This window comes from Amblyomma americanum, chromosome 2, assembly GCF_052857255.1.
Source record: "Amblyomma americanum isolate KBUSLIRL-KWMA chromosome 2, ASM5285725v1, whole genome shotgun sequence".
Lineage (NCBI taxonomy): Eukaryota > Metazoa > Arthropoda > Arachnida > Ixodida > Ixodidae > Amblyomma > Amblyomma americanum.
In genome coordinates this window covers 180226300-180252127 of record NC_135498.1, presented here as the reverse complement: position 1 = coordinate 180252127, position 25828 = coordinate 180226300, and the positions used below count along the sequence as shown (strand labels likewise).

At 46.3% G+C, this 25828-nt stretch overlaps 1 protein-coding gene across 1 annotated transcript in view; it reads left to right on the top strand.

The window, feature by feature from the left end:
• psidin (phagocyte signaling impaired) overlaps nucleotides 1-25828 on the top strand; it is an 80734-nt gene that overhangs the window by 36583 nt on the left and 18323 nt on the right. Inside the window, exons 13-23 of the mRNA XM_077655547.1 lie at nucleotides 61-171; nucleotides 3115-3184; nucleotides 3858-3957; nucleotides 4067-4114; nucleotides 4905-5008; nucleotides 9905-9957; nucleotides 11023-11095; nucleotides 15276-15318; nucleotides 16375-16635; nucleotides 19024-19141; nucleotides 21558-21623. Of these exons, the coding sequence (XP_077511673.1) occupies nucleotides 61-171; nucleotides 3115-3184; nucleotides 3858-3957; nucleotides 4067-4114; nucleotides 4905-5008; nucleotides 9905-9957; nucleotides 11023-11095; nucleotides 15276-15318; nucleotides 16375-16635; nucleotides 19024-19141; nucleotides 21558-21623 (1047 nt within the window). The remainder of the gene's footprint in view (nucleotides 1-60; nucleotides 172-3114; nucleotides 3185-3857; nucleotides 3958-4066; nucleotides 4115-4904; nucleotides 5009-9904; nucleotides 9958-11022; nucleotides 11096-15275; nucleotides 15319-16374; nucleotides 16636-19023; nucleotides 19142-21557; nucleotides 21624-25828) is intronic.

The window sequence follows — 25828 nt, the reverse complement described above, 5'->3', positions numbered from 1 at the left end:
TACGAAGGAGCAGCCTCTTGCTGCATTGGTGTTGATCCTTTCCTTTCTCTTTGTGAACAGGGGACTGCCGCCTGCTGCTGCGCCTGCTGGTTGCCCTGGAGCAGGCCCTGCTCAACAGCCCCTCCTGCTTCCAGATCAAGCTGCTGCTGCTCAAGATATACGCCCGCATAGGTGCGCGTGCCCCTTTATTCCCTGTCAGGCACTGTGATCAGTGTTAGGGCTGTGGGCAAAATAGGGAGAGAGAAAAAAAAAAGCACAGCTGTAAAGTCATCTTTAACGAGTGCAATGCAGAAAATGGACAGAAAAGCATAGTAGCAGTGTTGTAATTGGGTAATGCACTGTAGAAATAAAGCCAGTGATGTGAGCATTCTGCGTGACGAAATCATATACATTGTTAGCTTGTACGGAAGTACTTGTGTGAAATGTTTCCCTGGTCTATTCTGCTCTTTCTCATAGCTGACAAACTGGTCCTAAACTGGCAGTTTTCTTTTTATGGTTCTCATGTAGACTCTGTTATAGAGTGGAACGCCGTTCATACGTTTTTCACCGGACCGGGGGAAAAAAACGTAAGAGCCGGGAGAACACAACAGTGAGGAAAGCTCCGAAAATTAATGAAAACAGTGCAGCTTTTACTTGAAACAATTTATTTCTGCAAAGTGAGCTTAGTATTTTAAGAAATCGAGAATGGTGGATTGCCATTTCTATCGCTCACTGGGAAGCACCATGTGTTTCTAATAGCCTGGAAGGCCCCATGCTGTCAGCGTCGCTTTAAGATGCGACGTACCTGCGGAGGAGGTGCAGAGCCGCAGCGGCTTCATGGATATGCCAACTCCCCGGAATCATGCGGCTCGTGCTCCTTGTCAACGCAGTCGGCGGCTTCACTCGCGACCGAGTTTGCAACGATCTTAGCGATGCTTGGGTACTCCGACGTCATGAGGGCAGCATCCACAGCTACATAGTCGTCGTTTGCGACTCCCGTGGCACCCAGCACGTTCAAAGCCTCGGTTAGGTCTTGATCACGAGAGGCTGCTTCCGACTCTTCAGCTTCCGTGGCAGTTTCCCTGTCTGTGCAATAGTCACACCGCGCAAAGTAGTGCTGTGCAGTTGACGTGCTCACTGCAGTCCACGCTGAAGCGACATAGTGCATAGTGTCAAGTACTGGAATGGTTGTAGACTGCTCTCCACGATCAATACGCGTGAGACAGTGCTTCGCGATGCACTTCCTGTAGGAATGCTTCAAGTTTTTTATTGCGTTTAGTACGTTCAGATTTTCCTCAAGGGGAAGCGCTTTCCACTGGCTCGATGCCGTCATAGCACGACAAAGATCGCGGTTACAAGTTCGACGTTCACGAGGTGGATGGCCATCTAGTGGCGGCCTCTCCAACTCGCATGTGGCTTCTTGCAGCCATTTCCATTTCCTGGCCAAGACTCGTCAGGAGTCAAAATGGCTGTTGGCGCCCGTCGTGGAGGAAGGAAAGAACTACAGGGCACATGTTGCTTGGGCGGGTTTGGGGCGCCAGGTTGTGACTTATCATGCGCGAACGTGTTTCACAGCTGCAACATAACACAGCGGGGTTCCCAATATATTGGATCCTATGGGAGCTATGCCGCGACTGGATGAAAACAATATAACAGCTGGGAAAATGCAGCAGTGAGGAACGTAACAGCGGGGCTGTACTGTATTTCTATGCTTATTTGCATGCGCTTGTTACATATATTCATTTGCAGAATTTTCAAATTTACCCCTCTCCCCTGTACTCGCACTGCCATTACACAGGCATCGTGCAAGTAATTTGTAAATGAGTGAAAAAATGGTGTGATCGCTGCCTCTTGTTGGCCCAATGAAATAACAGTGGGCTTTGCATAGCTTGATCTCAGCTGCCCCCACCAATCGATGAGATGAATTAACTGCTGCCATTCTGTCCGAGCTTGTCAAGCTGTGCGTTGTTGCCCATCACCTGTGATATTTGTGTGCACGGCATCATTCAAGCAGACATCATAATTTTATAATCGTTTTTGCTGTTTTTCACATTTTTTCAGCCTTTTGTACCTTGCTAAGTGGGCTAGCTTCCGTACAATGGCATTGTTTGCACCTGTTAGCATCATTTGGTACAGTGATGCCAGAGATGATGCTACTGTGAATATCAACAGTCCACTGCAGGCATTCTCACCAGAGTCAATCAAACTAAGTTATATGGGAACAGGTAAAAAAAGTAATGAGTTTGGTAGAACCAACAGAACCAAAATTCTTGAAATAAAATTTTACTAGAAGTGCACTCAAGAGCAGCGCATTTTAAGCAGTGATGGAACGCCAGCTTAGGTGACCCTTGCTTGAGAGTAGGGAGAGACCTTTTCTGAAGCTGTAGCTTCATTTCAAAGACACTCATGGCGATTCCAGTGGCCACAAAAAACCGAGTGCCAAATGCCAGTTAGATATTGTTGCCCACGTAGCACCGGCAGCACGCGGCGGTGGAAAGCCAGATGCCACCTATGGTTGAAGGGTTGCTACTGAATGTGAGTGAAGAGTTGCTACTGCAATGCTACAACCATCCAGGATGCTGCTTCCAGGGCGCTGTTGATGGCTGTGAAAAGGGTGAACGCTTGCCAACTGCCGAGATACCAACCCTCATGTCACTGTATTTTCCGTGGGGCTGTTGGCGAGTTTGAGATAAAGGTACAAATGCTTGCCACACCACCACCAGTCACTTGTGTTGTGGGGCGAAGCCTGCCGCCTGCCATTCAAGCCGGCACTGATTGGTGCTGTTCGATATATCCGCTTTATGGCCAGCTGCATTTGTTGTACGAAGTAAAAATTTCATGTGTTTGATAAAAGTATTTAACATGCGTTTGAGACAGCCAATAAGTCATAATATCCGTGTTCATTATGGCGAGATTTGACTGTAGTTTATGTTGGGACACCGACCCTTGTTAGAATGCAAGTGCCAGGTCCATAATTTGGTTTTTACTGCGCAGCTTCACGACTGGTTTGGTGGGTATCTTCTTGTCTCCATTGTGGCCACAATGAGGCATGATGGCCTTGTGTGGGATCGGTTCATGTTTGAGCAGCAAGCATTCTTCCATTCTGAGCGGGCTCTCTTGTGTCCCTGCCCACAGGTGCAGCAGGCTCGTGCCACCATGTTGCTGAACTGCTCGACATGAAGCACATTCAGCACGACACCTTGGGGTGAGTGCCTTGTGGCTGGTGTGCTCATAACGGGACTCACAGTGGTTGCTGGTATTGGTGTTGGGCTTTGTTTTTCCATGTTCTTTGTTAATCGCCTTGGTCTTATCCCTGTGTTAGTCATGTGAGATGTAACTAGATTTCACTGGAACAATTGCAGTAAGTTAGCGGTGGAAGAGGCAGGTTTTAGGGCTCTGTTTGTTCCTTGCTATTCCTCGCTGTTCAATGTTCATTTAGTATGAGAGGTATGTGTGAGTGTAAAAATTGTAATACATTTGTAATAGAATAGTTTTTTGTTGTTGTTTACTGGTATATTCCACCATTGCTCTCTCTTGTCTCCCATCCTGAGAATTAGAGACTATAAATAGGCATTGATTGTTGTAGCTGTCTTTTTGTTCATGTATTGTGTTGTGTCTGAATGATGTGAAACCATATGTTAGAGATTGCATTTGCTTCCTGAGGCAATTGTACACGGTTGTCTAGAATAACGAAAGAAAGAAAGGAATCAGGAATTTTTACTTTGGTTCCAGACCAGATCATCGGAAAACTCTTATTTTGCAAAAGAAGTGCTGAAACATTGCACAGACTTCGAATCGCGATTGTATAATAATAAACACAGAAGGTGGTTTCATCCCCTCTGAAAGCGTTCTGAAGTTTGGCTCTCACTGGGGCGCAGCTACCTGGTCACCCCTGTGTACCTGAAGGCTGGTCACTTCCAGGCAGCCAGTGCAAACATGAATGTGGCACTGAAGCTCTTCACGGGCAACTACAAAGACGTGAGTGACGCTTTCTTATCACTTTGTGTGCAGTTTCCTTGCCATTCTGTGCATAGCAGGGCTAGTGCTTTATTTCATGACTTCTTTCTTTCCTGTTATTGGTCTGCAGACTACAGACTACCTCATTGCCTGCTACAAATATGGCTCCTTTACAAAGGTGAGTCACATTATTGCGCACTATTTTTAATGCCCTGACTTGAATGCTCGTGATGTGCTTCTGGATAGTCTGCGTCAGTGTTTCGTCAGCGCTCAGTAGACTGGAAAACAGGCATCAAACTCAGTCTGGATTCTCAAAGGCCTCCGGACAGCAGGTGTGCATATTCTTCAATGTGATGTGTTCACAACGACCCTTGAGAATATGACAGTTGCTGAGGCCGTCTGCTGGAGTGTCTTGTAGTGGCGGTCTGTTGAGAGGGACAGTGACGTGGTCTTGACATGGGACATTAGCACAAGGACAAAAAGAGATCACACATGGTGCACTGCATTGAGAAGGCAATGAACTCATTAGTTCGAGTATGAGTCATAGGTGTTTGGCATGCTTGCATGGTTTGTATCATTCAGGAATCTGCCCATAAATTTGTCCTTTAGGTTAGGTAGTTTTCAAATGTACACTCATCTGAGAAGTTTGGGAAGAGAAAAGAACGGATGTATCTCTGATGCCCTGCTGTTGTTAATTAAAGGGACCAAGGGTCCAACTTACAGCTTTGCGAAATACCTGTAACCAGGGAGGTATTGGGGAGGTCTAGTCAACCTGAAGGTTGTGCTTCTCTTTCCTCATTTAAATGTGGTGAAACCTGGATATCAGCAGCACAGTTTCCCTCTTCTCCCCTTCCCCAGATGTCCTAATGCATGTCGGCTCTCCCTGAAAAAAATTTTATTTTTGGTTAAGCTGGCTGCTTGTAGGCAACGAGCCTTGACTCTGCTGTGCATTTCTTGTTGCCTTCCAGATTCAGGAGATGATGAGGTTCCGCGAACGACTTAACAACTCTTTTCACTTTGCCTTACTGACGGCTGACAAGATGATTCTGGAGATGCTGCTGGAGGCAAAGAGGTAGGTTTGATCGATGGCACTAGCTGCTGTGATGAAAGGGCACTTGACATTTTTTCGAAAGAAGACCGTTTCTTTATTGGTGAGAAATTTTTGGTCTATAACTGAATATTATTTGCTGCCACTCAATCCAAACAAGTCACATTGAGGATGACGTCAAGACCACAATGGGCTTGGTGATCGCTGTCTAGAAGTGGATGGCAGTGTGGTATAATCTCAGAGGTTCATACCAAAAACAAAAAAATAATCAATACCTTTGCAGTTTGTTTGTGAAAAAGCACTGGCAGCAATACCTGTAGTTCATATTTTGGTCTTTTCTATTTTGTACAAGCACAGCTTTCAATGAAGGCAGCTTCTTTGTCATCAGAATGCAGTAACCTATCAGTACAGACAATCTCAGTCACTGGTGTAGGTGGCGCCATCTATGGAAGCTTCTTATGTAACTAGATGTTCCTAGCTAATTCATCATAATCAAGCAAACAGTTTTAACGGAAATGTGTTAAGGGTCCCGTTCAGCGAAAAACTTGGCATCGGCATTGGCGTGTTGAGAAAATCCGGATTTGTTGTGAAACATCGCAACTACATGACCTTGTGCAGGTAATTCAAGCCCCCACAATATCATGCAGTACAACAGTGATGACGTCACTACACAATACCTCATTGGTATGCAGGGCCGTGATGTTATTCCACATCTATTATGTAGTCCCCCTGAAGAAAACTATTGCGCTAAAAAGAAAAATGGTTGAGCTGGGACTCTAACTGCTGCCCCTGGGGTCGTGAGCTGGCCGCTTTACCCCTCTACCACTGAGGAACGGTTTGTTTGGCTTGATTAAAGGGGGGCCTTGTGTGTCTTGTGATAAATAAACAAGAAAAATTAAAATAATGAAGAGTGTTCATGTCTGCAAAGTGATATGGAAAGATTCCGCTGAAGGGACTACTTATCGCTATCACGTCATGTTAAAGGGACCATGAAGTAATATTTACTGAGGTTAGGAAAAGTGCACCAGGAATCGGTATTCCATCATTCGCCACTGCACTGCAAAAATATATACGCTAGCTGCATTAATTCTAAACATATCGGCGATTAAAAATGATACTCCTCCTTGCCCCCCTCAACTCGAACACGCCAACCCGCCAGAAAAAAAATAAAGCAGATCGGGACTGCACCGTTTATGCCTGCCAAACCCCATTCTGCCCTCACCAGCTGGGCACATCCAGTAAGAGGGCTCGCCCGGATTGCCCACTGATGTCATCGGGGCAGGGGTGGCTAAGAATGCAGGGTCGCCCTAATCGGCCACGGCTACACCAAGTAGCAATTTTTAAAAATTATTTGAAAATTACAGAATTCAATGCAGAGCTTTTAACCTTTGATTGTGCAATTGTTTCAAAAAAAAGTTTCCTGGGTGGTCAAATTACTTTATTGCAGATTTTGAGTAAACAAAGTGAGTACAGACAGAGAAAAAAATGGGGCAAAAAAAATTACGGAGAGTATTTTGGTTTCAGGATCACTTAGAAGTGCTAAAAGTCAAATGAGCCATCGCTGTCATTGCTAAGAGATGAGACATTGCGTGCTGCCGTAATGCCACCTTACCAGGCATCTGAGCAGCTCAAAACTTGGTGGAGCCAGAGAGCAGAAATATTCGTGTGAGCATAAGTAAGAACTAAAAGGAGTGCGCCAGTCAATCAACATTCGGAAACCTAGAGAGAGCAAAAGTACCCCTGGAGTCGGTAATAAACAAACTAAGGAGAGTGCTACTAAAGATAGAAATCAACATTCATGGGCCTCAGCAAGAGAGTGCCACTAAAAATAAAAAGCAACTTTCGTGTGCCTTCCTTGTGATCACGCAGAGAAAGATCACTTGGAGAAACCGAGAGCATGAAAGTGCGTTTCCGTAAACCATGCTGCTCGTTGAAGATCAAAATCTGTTGTCTTTTTCTCCGCAAGACTGTATCATAGAAGATTTTCTAATGCTTTCTGTAAGTCCTGGAAGGTGGCAGCACCTCCCATCAGCATGCATCTTCAGTAATAGTGCGAAATTTCAAACAGAATGTCGGTACCATTTTCGTGCGGCAAAAACCATCAGAGGGTTAAATTTGACTTCAGTACTCACAAAGACCATCTCTACAGATCTGCTGCACTAGAATATGACCATCAAATTCACGGTCTCCTTAAGGCGGAGCTTAAGTGTTTCCTGAATTTTTGTTGTTAGACTGTCAATGTTGAAAGTTGGCATTTGTGCTCGAAATATGTCTTAAATTACAAATGCTGACAGTATACAGTGTTCTAAGAGAAAACTAATAACTCAGGCAGGGACTATATTCCACTTCTTAGGAATAGGAGGCATGTTTCGGCTCCTTATCGTCTGCTCCATTGCCAGAAAAAGTTGTTGTGGAGTATACGAGGTATACACTCAAGCCACACAGTGGTTGCCATTTTAGCATCCCCCCCATCCTCCGGCCTGCACCACTAATGCTGGGCGTTGGATGCCAAACTGGCACCTGTGAAGCCATGTGAATACTGTATATACTCGCTTAATGAACCCACTTTTTTTCCCAAAAAATTGACTTCAAGTTGTGGAGGGGGTTCATTATGCGGAAAAAAAATTGTTTTTTCGGAATTTTTTGGTGAATAAATTTTACATCATAACGTGGATAATGATCAAAATACAATCAGAGCCTTACCTCTATAGAAAAACCACGGATGCAATGGGAACAAAAAAATTTATTTCACACGCTGCTTGACTCTGTCTCGCACTATCACTCAGCCTCGCTGTCCGAGTCGAGGCTTTCGCTCGTGTCACTCGCAACTTCGTCGTCATCGTTATCATCCCACAACGCGTTATCTTCTGTGCCGTCCAAGCAGTTTAATATCCCGGTTTTCTTGAAGCTACGGACGATCACCTCGGGGGCAATTAAACTCCATGCTTCCAAATTCCATCAGCAGAGCATGTCAGTGGTTGGCCTTCATACCTTACCAGTCGGTGTCAGGTCATGGTTGCCCGCTGCCATCAACTCAGCGTACAGCCACCGCACGTTGTCTTTAAATGGTTTATTTACCGAGACATCAAGGGCCTGCAGCACTGAGGTTAGGCCACCCAGAATTACGACGATGTCTGTTCGCAGCTCGCTCATTCGGCACCGGACGTCTTTATCTAAGTGGTCACGAAAACTGTTTGGGACAGGGAGTGACGGCAGAAGAAGGACCCCTGGTCACCGTCCCCAGACTGTCTTGAGCCAGTCAACCATGAGTTCTGCCAACGTCCACCCTTTCTCTTGGGCACAAATGTGTATCCCAGCCGGGAAGCTGCCTTTTGGAAGAGTCTTCCTCTTGAATATAGCAAACAGTGGCAGTTTCCTGCCATCCGCAGTTACAGCGAGCATTATGGTGCACCGCTGTTTCTCGTTGCCCGTTGTGCTGACTTGCATGCATCTTGCACTTTTCATGTCAACAGTGCTGTTCCGCAGCATATCAAAGTTTATAGCCGTTTGGTTGGCATTCCCAGTCTGTGAGAGCAGAAACTTCTCCTCCCAGATACATATGACAAAGCGATGAAAGTCGCGCACTTTGTCCTCACAGTCCGCCGGCAGCCGCTGACATAGCGTCGTACGCCTTCTCAGGCATAGCCCGTTCCGATGCATAAAAAGAGTTGTCCAACCGATGCTGGCTTTAAATTCGAGATTAGGGGTGCTGTGACTCCTTGCAGTGGGCCGCGCGTGGTTCTGAATGAGCTCATGAGGTACAGCACATCCTTCGTTGCGCAGCCTCTTCACGTAGTTCAGCACTTCTTCCTCCACGTGAGGGAACTTCCCTTGTTTAGGCCCTCGAAATGCGCACCGATCTTTTCCGGTAGCTCTCAGTTGGTCCACTTGTTTACGCCAGTAGCGCACACACACCGGGTCGATATTGAAGAGTCGCCCGGCCACGCAGTTGCCGTGCTCCAAGGCATGCTCCAAGACTTTTATCTTGAAACCGGCCGTGTAGCTGGCATAGCGACCCATCACTTCAACGCACAAGTCACAGCGCGCACACTACTCACCCGCAGCTCCAGCAATATGGAGGGTGGCTGATGTCCAAGCGCGTTGTCTTTACTTCATTTTGCTGCCGCTGTGCACAAACTGCGCTATGACCAAGGTTTTGTTTTGCGTTTGACAGATGGCACTAAGCAACCAAATCATCATCATCCTCGGCAAAAGCGCGCGGTTTCGTTTCCACGTCACCTGCGCTCGTGTCTGCAGCGTTTTTCTCCCATTAGACAATAATAATAATCATGCGGTTAGGGGAAAGGAAAGATGTGGCAATTTCCACTCTGTCTAGGAGGACACCCGAGCTGTGCTATGAGTGGAGGGTAGAAGAGCCATAGTGAAGGGCTCCAGAATACTGAGCTACCGCACTGGCGTATCTCGCATTAAAAGAAGCTGGCTACGTCACGTCGCGATCTGTCTACTTTGTTATCATGAGCAGTGCTGGCCAATCACGCCGAGATAACGCTAACATGCTCTAATATGGCCCTGAAGGGAGGCATGCAGCTTTTACGCGAGAAAAAAATATAATTTTTCGAGGCGAAAAGTGGGGGGGTTCATTATGGGAGTGGGTTCATTACGCAAGTATATACGGTACTTCCTATAGTGATCAGCCTGGTAAAGTAAGGAAAGGCAACGTTTGAAACATCAAAACACAAAGAGCGCTTAGGGCAGAGTATATAAGCTGAACCTTTACAAATGCATCAGCAGTGCCTTCCATCTCTAGGTTGCTTGTTTATAAGTTAATTGTACCACACTTGCTGGTGCCGGCAAGGGGAACTTAATCATGTGTCTTGCCTATAGCGGAATAGCAGAGCAGTGTTAATGCCCTTGCTTTTTTTTTTTCATCTTTCTTATCCACCTCCTGGAATATATCAGCCAAGAGAGCCTGAAGCAGGTGCTGACCAGCATGGAAATAGATCCTGTGAATGGTATGTTGATGGTGCCACAGGTGCTCTCCAATCTCATGGTGGCCTGTTGTTGTGAGAAGTGCAGTGAGCCGAGGCACACTGTGCAGCTTTGAAAAGGAAAAAATAAATGTGGCAGGAATATATGTTTGCAAAGTTGCTGTGTTCAGTGAAGCTGGCTGTCAATCATTGGCATCTTTAAAAGGCTGCTCGGCAAGCAAGGCTAGCATGAACTCTCATTGATCATGTGCAATGGAAGGCTGTCTGCAGTGGTTTAACTGAGGTCTGTTGAGCTCTTGTGCTGTTCTTGTGGTGCAGTGGCTTTGACAACCACACAGTTGAAGAGCATGCTATTTTATGGGAAACGAATGGTTAAAATATCATCAGTGCTTTTATTATCGCAGCCCTGATGTAAAGTAAATGTTGCAAATTGTCCATGTTTGCTGCCATTCAATGCTCATGAGAACAGTGCTGTGTGTACATAGAGCATCCACCATGGCAGCGCTCTTTAAGAATGCTTGTTCACTGCATCATGCTGGGTTTTCTCAATTGCTGTTGGCAGGAACTGTGTTCTCAAAGAACCACTTTCAGTAGTACCCACATATTCGCATGAGGATGGTTCGATGGTACAGTGTAAGATATTTTCACGTCTCTCTGCATTTCTGTCCGCACTTACCATGCAATATGTTGTGCCCAGTTTGCATGCAGTCTGGAAAACGGTGTCGGAACACTTCTTTCACCGTCATTCTCATCTGTGTGACTAGCACAAAACCATTCATGGTTCACTGAATGGCAGTCTTTTGACTGTTTTAAAAGGAGCTTCTGAGCCTGTTTCATTCATCAATTCATGTCAGCGAACTAAACGGCTGCGTAGCATCCAGTTGGCATCAGCTGGAAATATCCCCACCAACCAGTCACCGACACCGCGTTCTGCTCCCTCATTACTGCCAATAAGCCTGGACTGCACGCAGTGGTCCCACGAACAGTCGTTCTGGAACAGGGCCTCAACTTCTTGTGTGGAGTTCTTGCAGTGTGTGTGCTTTGGAGAGAGGCACGAGCTGATGCAGCCACATCTTCACCCCGTTGCAGACAAGGTGGAGTGGAGTGCCTTGACAGACAACAGAGATGTGAGGATATTCCGGGAGTGGGGAGCCACCCGGAGGTGAGCTTCTTATGCGTCAAGGCACTGACTTACTCATGTCTGCAGCCACTGCTACAAACTCAGGAACACCAAGAGGGGCCCTGAAGCAGCTCTTGTATCATGTGTGTGTGTGTGTGTGTGTGTGTGTCTTGCATGCATGCAAAGGTGCAGATTTTTTTTTGTTCGTGAAAGGAGCAGAGAGGACACTAACAAGTGCATTGTAAGGAAGTTGTAAAGTGACATTACATTGGTCTGTGATTGGCAGAGCATCTGGGGCTTTGCACATGCTGCAGTTGTGGCTACAGTGTATCTTGCATCTGGTAGCATTGCCTGGGAGAAGGGGAAGAGTTATACATGGCAAAGCAAACAGCTGCTTTGACTGAAGTTGTCTGAGAGCACTTCTAGTCACACACATGCATTTGTTAGCTCGCATGCTTCTTATCAAAATATCCCTGTCACCACATGTTGTCCAAACTTTGTCAATTTAGACCCTAAACTTCCCCTAAATGTTGGTGGAAGGTCTTGTGTACTGCTCAGCGGTGTGGCTGCCAAGAGACAGCCATTTGCTGGTCCCAATGTAGTCGCAGACTGTGGGACCTCCTCCCGTGTGTAATCTTTGCAACCACCTTCAATACAGTGAAGTAGACTTAATTTGGTGGATTGCTGCACTAGACCAGAGAGAAAATAATGGCACTCACAAAGAAAAAGAAACTGCACCTGGCCATTGCAGCCACTTTGCTCTGGTTAGGAATTTACATGTTGCAGTGTCTCAAGGCATGGGCCAAGACGGGGACTAAGTTTACAATGGTGGTTGCATACATTTTCCTTAGTCTGCAAAGTCAAGTCTCCCAACACATACATGAAGAGCAACGCAGCAAGAAGCTCATCCATTTTGTTTACTTACTGCAGAAAGAGGAAAAGCCTAACAGCGCATCTTGCAGTTCTTGCAGTGCCTGCATAAAAGGATCGAAAAACTTAAACTACTGTCTGCACAGAGGTCCGATCACAGCAGTAACTTAAAGGGAAGCTGAAGCACTTTTCGAAAAAAACGAGTTCTCTACTTCATTTTGTAGCTTTTAGTGCGCAGAAACAGAATATCTCATTCAAAAAGAGCGGAAATAAATGCAAAAAGCTGTTTTTAGAAGAAAACGCGCCCCATCGCCTCGGGGCGTCGAGCGAACGCCGCTCTTGCCCGCGATTGGTCGGGACTGTCGTGACGTCATCCACGGGGATCTCCGGCCGGCACCGATGGCTTTGCTGCGTAGTGCGTTGCTTCAGCGGGCTTTTAAGGACTACGTTTTAGAAATTATGGATAATTCAAACAGTGTTGAACAGTTTGGACTTTCACAATGCATGTTCGAGCCATCAGCAGCTTCAGAAAACGGCGGAACCAACGATCGACGCCGCGGAGTGCGCCGGCAGCGAAAGTCAATTCGCGGCATTTTCACGTGTTGGAAATCTCGACTGGATGGATGGCTGGATGACAGCTTTCATTTCCACCGGAAATGGAGACCCCTTACTACTCACCGCCCCCGGCACGCAGGCCTGGAGGGCAGGGGCCGGAGCCTCCGTGACTAAAGGCTAACAAATAGATTTTGTCTCTTCGCGGCGTCAGCCGCCAGGCGGATTGGCTTGTTTTTGCCAAGCGGGTTCTTCGCTGCGCAGCAGGGCTTCCCAGCTGTCTCTGCTATCAATATCTTCGTCAACTCCGGTGTAGACAGCGCATTCCCATAATCTTTATTTCCGGGTAACTGTGGAACCCCGCTGGACTGTTGGAATTTGGACGAGCACGCGCAAACCTATTCCGAAATTGTTGAGAACTACAGACTAAGCAGAAAACTGCTGCCACCGCCTGATAAGAAGCTAAGCAAGCCGGAAATTTCGGAGCTCGCAGTGCTGCTCATCAAAACTAGTATGCTGCGAGATATAGTTGCTGCTGCTGTGTATCGAGATAACCAGCAGAATTACTTGTGGCAGATATATGCATACCGCTGCTCGACCACTTTGCCGTTCTGACTCAAGGACAAATTTGTATGAATTCTGACGCCATTGTCAATCGTCAGCCATGACCAAGCGCTTATGAATGAAAATCATTGCTTTGCTCAGGTATACTAAGCTTATATAATCGGTTTTTTGTTCAGTTAGGTGCAGCTGCATGTGCTGCGCGCTGATGAAAGATTAAGAGAATTGCTTATACTGCCATGAGGTGCAAGCAATCAGGAAAAAGCAAAAAGGCACACAGTGCGTAACGACCTCAAAAAAGTTCAAGACTGTGTGCCTTAAAGACAGTGCTGGAAGTGGCCTTAGCTCAGCGTGGATGTGAACCAGCTGGAAAAGGCAAAGAGTTTACAAACAGGTAAGAAAGTAATATAACGAAAAGAGAAATATTGCAGCACATATTTTTGTTCAGACAGTTTCGGCATGCTGCGTACCACCAGATTGTTTGGTTAACGTGGAAAAGGCTGGGGGAGAACAACCGACGGATTCTACCAAGCTGTGTGCTGAGCACTGTTCGAAGGGAGTACCATACCAAAACTGGTTTATATGCAGGCTTCTTACACGGAACGCTGGAACGAGAGAAAGCAAACGGCACTGGCAGAAGGTTGCGTTGATCTGTCGTTCGCCAAAGCGCGGGCCGCAGCGGAGCAAGCGCAGCCGGACAGCCGGCCGACTCTCCGTGAATGGCGTCACTTCCGCCAGTACGCCGTCTCTGCCGTCCCCCCACCCGGCGCTTCCGGAAGCGACTAGGGCGTGCCGGCGGCGGGTTTTTAAGGAGCGATCGCAGCTCTGTTTGCGGATAGAATCGGGAAAAAAATTACACACATGATTTTCAAGATCCTTTCTTCCCAACCACAGCGTTTCATGCGATTTGAAAACCGTTTCAGCTTCCCTTTAAGTTTCGTGATGTTGCAGACAACAAGTCATCATGGTGTCTTGCAGCGGGCATGCATGTGTAGCGAGTGACTACACGCTACAAATCCTCTCTGCTCCTTCTTCCCCTCGAGCTGAATGTAAAGTGATGTGTTGTGAGAACAAGCTAGCTGTTTGTTATTTACCATCGGTGATTGGCGCTGCAGTGGCAGCCATCTGTCACTGGAAAGCCATGCATAGCTGCGTACATTACAGTAAAACCTCGGTAATTCGACGTTCAAAGGACCAGGGATATTGTCCAAATTATCTGAAAGGTCCAATTGTCAAATGACAGTGAAAAAATGCAAAAGCTTGGAGAAGCTAAACTGAAACAAAGCATTCGAACGGTTCTTGGATGCGGAACCGCCCATTTGTTGTCACGCCTGCCGTCGCACACACATCAGAAGCATGCAAGTGACTTTGCTGCATGGAATTCAGGTTTCAAGTAGAATTATTTTGAAGATCTTATGCTGCACAGGTCATACTTAGACGTGGCCTCCCTTTGGGAACCCGTTCGAATGAAGCAGTGTGAGACCCATAGCATCCGAATTAACAAGCGTCTGTAGCCATAGACTTGCATGGGCATTGCCCATGACTGAGCCGGCAGTTTGAATTATCCGGATGTCTTAATTAGCGGAGGACGAATTAACGAGCTATTTCTGTATTTTATTTTTTTGACTACACCTCCGTCCCTTACGGTGCAGAAAAGAGTAACTTAAATATTGTTTTCATTTATCGAAGTCCACTGGGTGAATGAAGCAGCTTTTGATTACCTCTTTACAGTGGCAACTGAAAAACTGTGAATTTTTCTTTAATCGCATTCCGTTTACTGTCAAAGCGCCATAATGCTGCTGGGCATTTCACTGTGGCAATTGGAACATAGTGACATCCTGCTGCCACTCACAGCCGCAACCGATCTGACATCCTCTTTCTCGCATTTAGACTAATCGGGTGTGGCTAAAAACGACAGGTTTCGAAGACAGCAAAACTTAGAATATGTGCCTGGGTCTGGTGATGGATATGCATCTTCTGTCATCCTTTCAGCCTGATTGACATATGCATCTTCTCTCATTTGTTATTCTTTCAACCTGGTTGACTTTAATGCTAGGTTGTGCCCTTTGCCATAACATAGCTGCAGTGAGATGTAACACTGTGCCTACAAAGATGTGCCTCTTTGTGTGGGCGTGAGAGAGTTCAATGTGTCCCACACTACTAATTGTAAAGCAGTGTCTGTTTGTTACCTTGTGAACCTCTCGGCCATCATCCCCATCTTTTTTTTTTTTTTGTACAGAAAACTGCTGGATGAATACCTGGAGAGGACTCGGCAGGAAGAGGCAAGCACTGCTTTGCTCACTTTGACCGGGTAACATATGCACCATGTGGCACACAGGGGAGTGGCTGAGGCTGTCTGTGCGCTTTTTAGTCATTACAATTGGACAGAATCTGGTAGCAGTAAGGGAGGTAGGTGGAAGATTTGCATTAAACGGTGTTCATTGCTGTTAGCAGTGGCTTCGAAGTTGTGAAACTGCTGGCGATTCCTTTGCCATGGCAACAAGGTGGCGGAGACGTCCATTTCTGACATTCTACACAGCCTTGTGTGTCACTAATGTGGATTTTATCAGCATGTGCAGGTTGTGGCCAAAGCCACCACTTCCATTGCATGCTGGCTTCAGGATTAGAGAAACTGGTTTCTTTGAAGTGGCTCGCTGCAATAAACCACCGAATCTAAAGCAGGTGGATGCAAGTTCAGAGCATGGCCAGAGTTCTGACCAGTTCATGAGCTCAAAACTCACTGCTCTTATCCATATTTGTGGTGCAGCTGGGTCCACATTTAAATGTAGGTGGGCACTGCCATGTACAGTCCAGTAGCCAGCGGAGGCTCAGGTGATATGCAGCAGGTTTGTGGGGCTATGCCAGTTTGGGCTACACGAAACTGGCCAAGCAGCAGGCACAGACAGGCTTTTAGTTTTGATAGCTGAGGAGCAAGCATGTTGGGCCTTGTGAATCTTGTCTAGAAAAAGCTTGCTTGGGCTCAGGAGATTGCCGTGGTGTTAGTCCTAGTTTGCAAGGGTGGTGGAACAGAGATGGTGAGGGGACGGCCCGATGTTGGGTGAAGAAGGAGGAATGAAGATAAGAAATTGAATCGTTGTAGCCAGTGGGGGCTCATCCATGATGGACTGATGGTTTCCCACTGACTGCCCCGATTTGTTCCTGTGTGTTCCTTCCATCCTTCTACCCAGTGCCAGGGGAAGCTTTTGCTATCCTGTGGAGTGCTGGTGGTGCCACGTGACATTTGATTCTCAGCGCAGCCCTCAGTTGCATCTGTGGTCACGACTGTCACTATTCTCCATGCACTGCACACGCACTCACTCTGCCCGTGCACGTGACAGATGCTGTGGCTGCGTGTGCGCAACCTGCTGCTGCGCCTGCTGGCTGCCTGCCACCAGCTGTCCCAACTGCACCAGTCGGTGCAGCCCTCACCAGCCGCAGCGGGAGGAGACTGTGCGGGCAACGAGCGCCCCCTGGTCAATGGGGAGCGGGTGCCCGGTGGCAGCACTGGTGCGGGTGGGCTTCTGGCTGTGGCCACCTCCCTCCTGGACTCCTTGCGTGAGGCAGCACAGGAGGCAGACGCTATGCCACCACAACCCCAGGTGAGTACTGTGGATGCTTGTAGCAATGGTTCTCAATCTCTCTAGCTTCGGGTAACCCCAGTAGATTTAGAAGGGTGCTGCCTAATGGGGATGCAAAAAGAGAGCTTGCAGATACACACCCTTCAAAAAGCCAGATTCAATTAACAGTGGTTGTCTGTATGTGAAGCGGTCTTCTGTGGACAATAGGAGTATTTTTAATCCCTCGATAAGGTGGGTAAAGGAAAGGGGGGGTTGAAGCATGCATGGGTGTAAGTGCTCAGGGACCCCAAAAAGCACTTCAATGAACGTGCGGTGCCATCTGCTTACGAGGAGCAGTAGTGAAAATGCAGGTTGATAATGATTACTTGATTGCAAAATGACGTCTGGTGTAATCATTCTCACAGCGCGAAAACAAACACGGACAAGAGGGGAGACACCAAAAAGCGCTTTGTTGTGTCTACCCTCTTGTCTGTGTTCATCTTCGCCCTGTGTGAATGAAAGCCTGAGATACCAACTCGCCCAGCAACTGATTTTGAGTCTGGTGTAATGCTGCTGACACCTGGCCCTAGCCTACTGGCATAACACGTGGAATAATTTAGCGTTTCTGAATCAAGGAGTAGTAAAAATTAGTTTTAACAAACCAGTTACTGTGTCTGATCCACAGGTGTCCACAAAAAGTCTGCCGGAATTGGGGAGGCTAGCCAGTGTGGGTGCTCGCGGAACCCAGTTCAGGAACCCCTGCTGTAGGGCAAACCTATGTTGATAAAGCGCTGTGCCGCAACTGATGTTTGCGATAAGACCGAACAAATGAATGTGATTAGTTGGCCGCTTCGTCCTTGTATCCTTCACCACAACTTTTTGGGGAGATTGAGGGATCAGTTCAGTTCAGTTCAGTTTATTACCTTAAAACTCCCCCGGAGGGGCATTACATAAGGGGTGGGTTTTATACATACAGTAATACACATGATAAAAAATTATTGACAAAAATGGTCGTACAAAAGTTGCAAAAACGAAGATGGGCAGGTAGTAGCAACGATTTCGTGGGGAAGGCCGTTCCAGTCGGTGGCGGTTCGGAAGAAAAATGAGGCAGTGAAGGTGGTAGTCCGAGCGCGTGGGCGCGCAACTTGAAGTGGATGGCTGGTTCGATAAAATATGTGTGCTGCTGCTGTGATGTATGGCGCTTGATTAAGGGATGAGAAAAAGAGCTTGTGGTACAGTGAAAGGCTGGAAATGCAACGTCGACATAAAAGCGTTGATAAACCTGATTCTGTTTTTAGAGATGAAACGCTGATGTTATACGAGTACGATGCATGAATAAATCTAACAGCACGATTTTGAACTGATTCTAATGCGTTGGCGAGATATGCTTGGTGCGGGTTCCAGATGGGCGACGCGTATTCAAGTTTTGGCCTAACAAGTGATTTATAAGCTAGTAATTTTACATGTGCTGGATCGTTTCTAAGATTGCGTTTCAGAAAGCCTAAGGTTTTGTTAGCTGTGGAGATAATGTTAGTGACGTGTGTGCTCCAAGACAAATCATGAGATAGGGTTACTCCTAGGTATTTAAATGTAAGACTGCACCAGTTCTAGGGGTGTGTTAAGAATTGTGTAAGGGAAGGAAAAGGGACTGCGCCGGCAGGAGAAGGACATGCATTTACATTTGTTGGCATTTAGCGTCATTAGTGAATTATTGCACCATTCTGAAACACTGTTTAGATCGTTCTGGAGAGCAGATTGGTCAGATGTGTTTTTGATAGTGCGGTAAATGACGCAGTCATCTGCGAACATGCGTATATTAGAAGAAATACGCTGAGGTAAATCATTAATGTATATTAAAAACAACAGAGGACCAAGGACAGATCCTTGGGGCACGCCGGAAGTTACTGGGAGGGGGCTAGATAAATTGTTGTTGACCAAGACCATTTGCGTACGATTAGATAAAAATTCCTGTATCCATATTATAACGTTAGGGTCCAGGTTTAGCAGTTGAAGTTTTAGTAGCAAGCGCTGGTGAGATACTTTATCAAAGGCTTTCGCGAAATCCAGATAGATTGTGTCAGTTTGCACATTAGTGTCCATGTTAGTATGCAAGTCATGAACAAAAAGAGCTAACTGGGTTTCACAAGAGAAACCTTTGCGGAATCCGTGCTGCGAGGGATGAAAAAAGCCGTTACAGTCTAAGAAAGAAATAATTTGAGAGTAGATGACATGTTCCATGATTTTGCATGGCACGCTCGTTAGTGAGATAGGTCGATAATTTAATGGAGAGTTTCTGTATACCAACTGTTTCTGTAATCTTTCTGTTTCTGTAATCTTACCAGGAAAAATTTATTGGTTTTCATCTGTGCGCACAAAAGCAGTCACCTTCAAATTGACCCTGCCTGTACATTTGCCATGCCTCTGTTGCAGCCATACCCAGTGCTGTGCCCCCAACCTGGCCGCCTGGGGCCGTTTGCCTCTGGCGGCTGCCTGAGGGTCCTTCTGGCCACCTTCCAGTGGTTCCTGGACCTGTACAAGCTCAGCGAAGGTAAGGTTTCCATCACGGCTATTATTGCTAATGGCTGGGCATTTCTGCAGTGGTAACCAGTAAAGCTCAATTTGCTTTGCAGCAGTGTTGTGTGTGCGGTCATTTCATTGTACACGAATTAAAGCATTTCGACATTGTGTGATACTTTGCTTATTGCAGTGTGGTATGGAGCACTGTGTAAAACAAGCATATTCAGCCAGTTTGTGTCAAGCACGCCAATTATGTTTGCATGCTTCTTTGCCTCTGACAGAGAGCACTTCGTGGCACCTGTATAGTTTGGATGTTAGAAGCAAAGTGCCCTCAGTCTCATGAGTGCTCTCTACCTTACCTGCTTGCTTTATGCCTAGCCATTACTTGATGCACCAGACTTGTCTTGTTTGGCCACTAGATGGCTGCAGGTCTTGAGCAAAGTCTGTACAGATTTATTGTGGCAAGCGCATTGCTTAAATTCACAAGGAGGAAGAGAACAGGGTTTTATTCATTTGTACTGTATATTGCCACATATAAGTCGACTCTCAATTCACTGCCCACACTGACGCAAAAATAGTTTATTCCAAATATATGTCAATGCGCCCCGCCCTTTCCAGCCGCTGCGGGTTGACATCGCAGAACAGGCTGCTCAAATAAAAAAAAACTATAACGCGGCACTCATTAGGCCAGCAGTCAGAGGCAGATGGAGATCAAAGGTTATGCAAAGGCACTCCATCCTGCAGCCATCGTGCTGCAGCCTGCAGACTATAGTAAAATCTTTCCACAATGTTGCTGAAAATATTGGTACTATCATCCGAAATTACTGTCAGTAAAAAGAACTCTAGAAAAGCTTGCCAGTGAAGGTGATCTTAGAGAAAAAAATTTCATTAATGAAGTCACAACTATAAAATTTTCAGAGAAGTGTTTTTTCATGCCGATTCCGAATAATGTATTCATTTAATTTGATGTAAAGCAAGTCTGTGTGAACTTATGTAATTTGCAAGACAAGCTTTTTTGCCGAGGGCTTTTTCGGAAGTTTTGCTGCAAGGAACTTGTTCAAAATGCATGCCATTGCCTTTTTGTGACATCAAGGAACGCAGTAAGGTCAAAATCATTGTGTCATAGAGTGTCATAGAACTTCAAAATGAAAGAAAGGAAGGTTTGCAATCCTGTTTGCGGCAACTTTAGAACCCTACAACTCAAATTCTGTGATAGGCAGGATGATTATTGCACCCTTATTGCATTCCTTGATATCACAAAAAAGCAGTGGCATGCATTCTAAAAATGCAAGTTCCTTGTAGTAGAATAATTTAAGCCTCTCAGCAAAAAGTTGCACAACGTTACTTAAGTTCACAAGCACTAGCTTTACATGAAATTAAATGACATATTTGCAATCTGCATTCAAAACCACATCTTCCCTGAAAATTTTATATTATTAGTACAAATTCCCATGACGAGTACAGCTCAGGGTTGGCAGTTGAAGGGTTGAATATGAATGTAGATTTCTAATGCAGTGGAGACTACTTACCGTATAAACGCATGTATGGGCTGCACCCTTTTTTTCCAAACGAATTATTAAAAATATATATATATCTGTGTAAAGGCCGCACCCAAACTTCCCACGACCCCTGTGGGAATAACCTTTGGAATGCACGCGCTGTGGCCTCCGAGATCGGCTCCAGCTGTGTGTTCTTACTTTTAAAAAAGTTTTTTTTTTTTTTTCACACATCGCGTGTATGGGCCGTGCCCCAAAATTGGCCCCCGAATGTGGAAAAAAAAAGTTCGGCCCTTACACACGTTTATACGGTGTAACATTTAAATCGCGGGACCGGATATAATTCGTTTTTTGCCACCCACTGGTCTGCCTCCCATAAGACTCAGTGCAAAGTCATACCGCTTAATATGCTATATCATGAAGCGAAATACCTTTGTAGTTCAGTATTTCTATCTGCGAGGTCTTGGGTATTTTTAGCCTAGCTGTGGTAGTGTGCGCCTAGTGCCGGTGCTCGTTCCCCTCATGATGCAGGGAGGTCGATGTGCAAAAAGAAAATTGTTGATTCTTGCACATTTCTGTTCCACTACAAAAATTCGAATTGTGCGTCTTTTAAAAACCCAGATTGTTTGCATTGACGGCAGATTTCTCTGTTCAATGCTAGGCAGTGTGACACCAAACATCTTGCAACCTTCGGAATGTGCCTCATGCTGGAATCCAAAACAACTAGACTGTTGGCAGTTCGCTTTGCTGCTACTCTGACAACTGCACACAAGTTTGATGGCCTCATATCTTCATTTTCCTTCAACCGCTGGCCTTGCAATCAACTTATGTGCAGCTGTATACAAAATTTCATGTTTATGTAGCATTGTGGACTTATGCCTCATCAGGCCATTGGATGTCAACTCTGCTATTTCTCCTGTCGGACTTGAGACCCTGAATTTCCTTTTCCAGAGCTGAGCATGGAGGCCCCCACAGCCGAAATCAAAGTCGGGGATGGCCTTGTTCCTCTAGTCAAAAGTGAGTGCTGTTTCCTGGCTTTGCATCGAAAGCATTTCATTTCATCCGGTTTATCATGTGCATGTGTTGATGCTTCTATGCGAGCATATCATCAAGAGGACATGACTCCATCGTTGACTGCGAGCTTGCAAATAAATTTTTTCTTAATATTTTTAAGGCTACCATGAATTGATATATACTGTGGTTAGGAAACGTGCACGAACGATCTGTATCCCATCACTCGTCACCGTACTACGAAAATTTTCAAGCTAGCTTCATTAACACCGAAAATATCAGCAATTAAAAATGATGCTCCTCCTCGCCTTCCTCCACTCATACATGCTGAGGCTGCAGAAAAAAAAAAGAAAGAAAACAGGTTGGGACTGTGCCCGACCATGCCCTATCCCGCACACGCCACCTGTGCATGTCCCAGTGAGAAGGCTCGTCCAGATCTCCCGCTGATGTCATCGGGGCATGGACGGCTAAGAATGTACGGTGGGGTGTCACTCTTAATCGATTGTGAGCTGCAATTTTTACGAATTATTTGTATATTATAGGGTCCATGCATAGCTTTTAAATTTGACCCGTATACTCTCAAAGACCACCTCTACTAATCTGTAGCAGTTGAATATGACCATCAAAATCATTTCGGGGTCCCTTGAACCTGCCTTTGCATGTACGTAATTGTTAAATGCTTAAAGTAGGAACACCGGACGGGGCAGCAGTGATGGTTGTCACTAATTAAGTATCTCATAGTTGAGCATCCCTTTTGTTGTCCGACTATGCGTTGGTCTAATACCCCTGCCAGAGGGCAGAGTGAAATGCGCAGAAAGCATGTGTTACTAGGAATTGGTATCATCTGCAACTACAGAAGAATATCAGTGATAAGATCACAGCTGATACAAATTTTGGAACTGTGATATAAATTTCTAAAATTCACTGACCAAAGTACGCTGCGTACAGTGTGCAAACTTGCAGGCGTTTTGAGCACTCTCCCAGGCCCGTGCAGATGATACAATCGCAGAAGCTGCAATCACTAGTCGCAACTAGCTGCAAGCACTGATTGGTAGTTCCTGGCCTGTACATTGCCAACCCTGTGACCGCCAGTCGCGCAATGTGCACTGCGATCACCTTAGTTGGGGTGCACAACTCCAAGTAAATCCTTCAGCTGTAAATGGCTCGTGAATGCGTTTCCCATCCTTCAGTATGCTGATTTTGTTCATTTTTGATGGTGTATTTTATGGATGATACAAATATTTTTCATAATTCAGTGAGATTCGTGTTTACGACATTCTATTGTAGTCATTCAGGAACATTATCATCTTGAAGCAAGTTTCGCTTGGCTCAAACACTTCTTTCTGATGCACAGTCTTGATATTGGCATTTCTAGTTAGAATGGGTCTTTCAAAACACATCATATTTTACTGACAGCAACACTCCTGATGTTATCTATTTCCCTACTGTGGCAATTTGTTTTTTGGATGTGCGTCGTGCTTTTCTGAGCTTGCTACATTTGATTACATTAAGGTTATATGATATTCTAGAAATTTGTTATGCAGAAAAGTCTTGTACTAAATGTGAAAGGAAGTTAGGCGTTATTTATTTATTAAAACATCAGTTTCGAGGAATAGTTTGTTTTGTTGTGTGGCACTACACTGCTATGATAACACCACATGTGCCAGAGTTCACTTAGTGAAAGTGACATTGAACTTGTTCGCATCATGGTGGTGTAATTCTGGCCCTAAATCATCAGTTGTACCATCAGTCTGAATAAAACAACTGAAATGTGAACACAAACAATAAAAGATATTCGCGGCTGGAGAGGAAACAGGGCATGGCCTATTAACACTTCCAGAGAGCACTCTTTACACCTTCTATGTGAAAATCAACCGCTCTAGTATTCGACAGATACAGTCAATGACTGATTTTCAGACTCTAGGGACCGCGAAAACGACCAAAATATCAGGCAGTCCGGAAATCAAATTTCACCGAAAAAATTGCGAACTTATTACCAATACAGTCAACGACTGAATTTTCGGACGCCCAAATTTTCGGACATGCCTGATATTTCGGACGCCTTCGCGGCTCCGCCACGAGCCCCATAGAATCAATGTATAAGGACATCTGAAGTTTCGGACGCTCGAACCCTCCACCGTCCAATTTTCCGGACTTTTTGACGCGACGGAAGGTCATTTGGCTTCTTGCGCAGCACCCTTGCGAAGGAAATCGACTTGCAGCCGAAGCATATCACCGCTCTGAACCCCAACTAGCCGAATCTAGCCGTCCACAGCGATTTGGTCTGGCCACGCTGGCTATGTTCAACGCCGCACTTCCGCCCCCGGCGGAGTTTCCGGAGGCGCCGCGGCGCCATTTCGTTCGTTTCCGCAGGCCACATTTTGGCTAGCGTGGTTTGTGGTGTGTGGTTGTGCTGTTGTGTCCCTCCTTGGTTGTGTCAAGTGCGCTCTGCGACGCTAGGCCTAGCTGCTTCGACGCTCGTCAGCGAACTGCACTGTTTGCAACTTGAGGATTTCGCTCGCCTGCGATGGCCCCCACTCCGTCTTCGTCATCCTCGCCGATGGCATCGAAGCGCGGAAAACAGTACCGTCGATTAACGATGGAGAAGAAAGCCGCCATTATTAAACAAGTCGTGAGTTGAAACGAGTCGTGAGTTGAAACAAGTCGTGAGTTGACGCTGACAACGGGCTCGTCTTCTGCGCAGAACTGACTGACGAGGAAATAGTCCGTCAGGTTGTGGGGAACTCGGATGACTCCGATGTTGAAAATGAGGAGGAGCCAATGCCTGCACCGCTTACAAGCGCCGAGTTGACGCGAGCACTGTTGACGCTGTCATCGGTGTACAGTGCTGACACGACCCTTGCTCAGATTGAGGAAAATATGATCGCATGCAAGCGGAACGCCACCCAAACGACATAAACAAGTTCTTCAAGCCACTGCAGCAATAACACCGGCTGCCCTGACGGTACACATGTACATAATAAACCGGCAGTCGGCTGCATTTTTGAACGTCTCTTTTTATAGCCACTTCACTGATGCTTTGGCAGGGTTTCTGAAACCCGGTACTTCACCCTTTACCCTCTAGATCCGAGGAAAAAAGAAAAAAGGTGCGTTTTTTTGCATGCATTCATTGTTTCGGACTGCCTGAATTTTCGGACGTTTTTACGTTCCCTAGAGGGTCCGAAAAATCTGATGTTGACTGTATGCCGGAGGAAAGGGTCAGTTGTATTGCACACATTCTAAGACTCCTCATGAGTCATGACTATATTTCGTCGCGCGACACGTGCACGGACGACGGTCGGCAACCGTTTTCATAAGCTCTGCCTGGCTGTGCTGCCCTCGGCATGTCACTGATGAACGTATGGGTTGGGACAATGTCTAAACAGGAAAGCAAACACGCCACTCCGGGAACTGCGCTGCGCCTGCATAAGAACCGAGAAACAGCCAAAGCAAGCGCTCCGTCGGCTTTGGCCTTCGTCATTAAGCCTAACGACTAGGGCCAAAATTGGCATCGTATCCAGCGATATGCCTTCTGAGGTATGAGAGGCGTCCTGCCTGTCATCGAAACGCCAGTTTACGGTTTTACGATAGAAAAGTCATGGTTGTGGTGCGTTTTGCCGCGAGTACGCTGACCTCGCTTTGAAATGCACCGCCATTTCCTCCTGCGCTGGCTGCCTCCGTGAAGTCGTACGCCTGCCACGTGCTTTGCTGCTACCTCATTCCATATTGGGGACGAAAGACTCGGCACGGATGAGTTCCGTGAATTCTGACTACTGTTCAAGTTCGTGCGAAGGAAGACATACAAGAATAGTACGAACTCGAAACCACACAGGCGCAATGTGCCGACTCGCGCAGAATTCCAGCATCGCGAGTTAAGAGGCTCCCTTTAAGTTTTAATTTCGTTTTGTTTGATCAAGTTTTCGATCTCTCCTGCAGTTTAAATTAATGAAGTTCCACTGCACACATTATATGGCGGCTTGGGTATTGGCAGCGAGTGCGAATGCGGTCCTCGAGCAGTCAGTTGCGGTGCATCCGAAATTTCAGGCGCTCTTACACATTGGCTCTATGGGCCATGTCACGGTGCCGCGAAAAAGTCCGAATAATCAAGAATGTCCGAAAAATCAGGCGTCCGAATTTTCGGTCATTGACTGTAGAAAGATGGGCTAGTTGGAAGCTGTTCAGGATGTTATGTGGGCATCGTGGATGTTTTG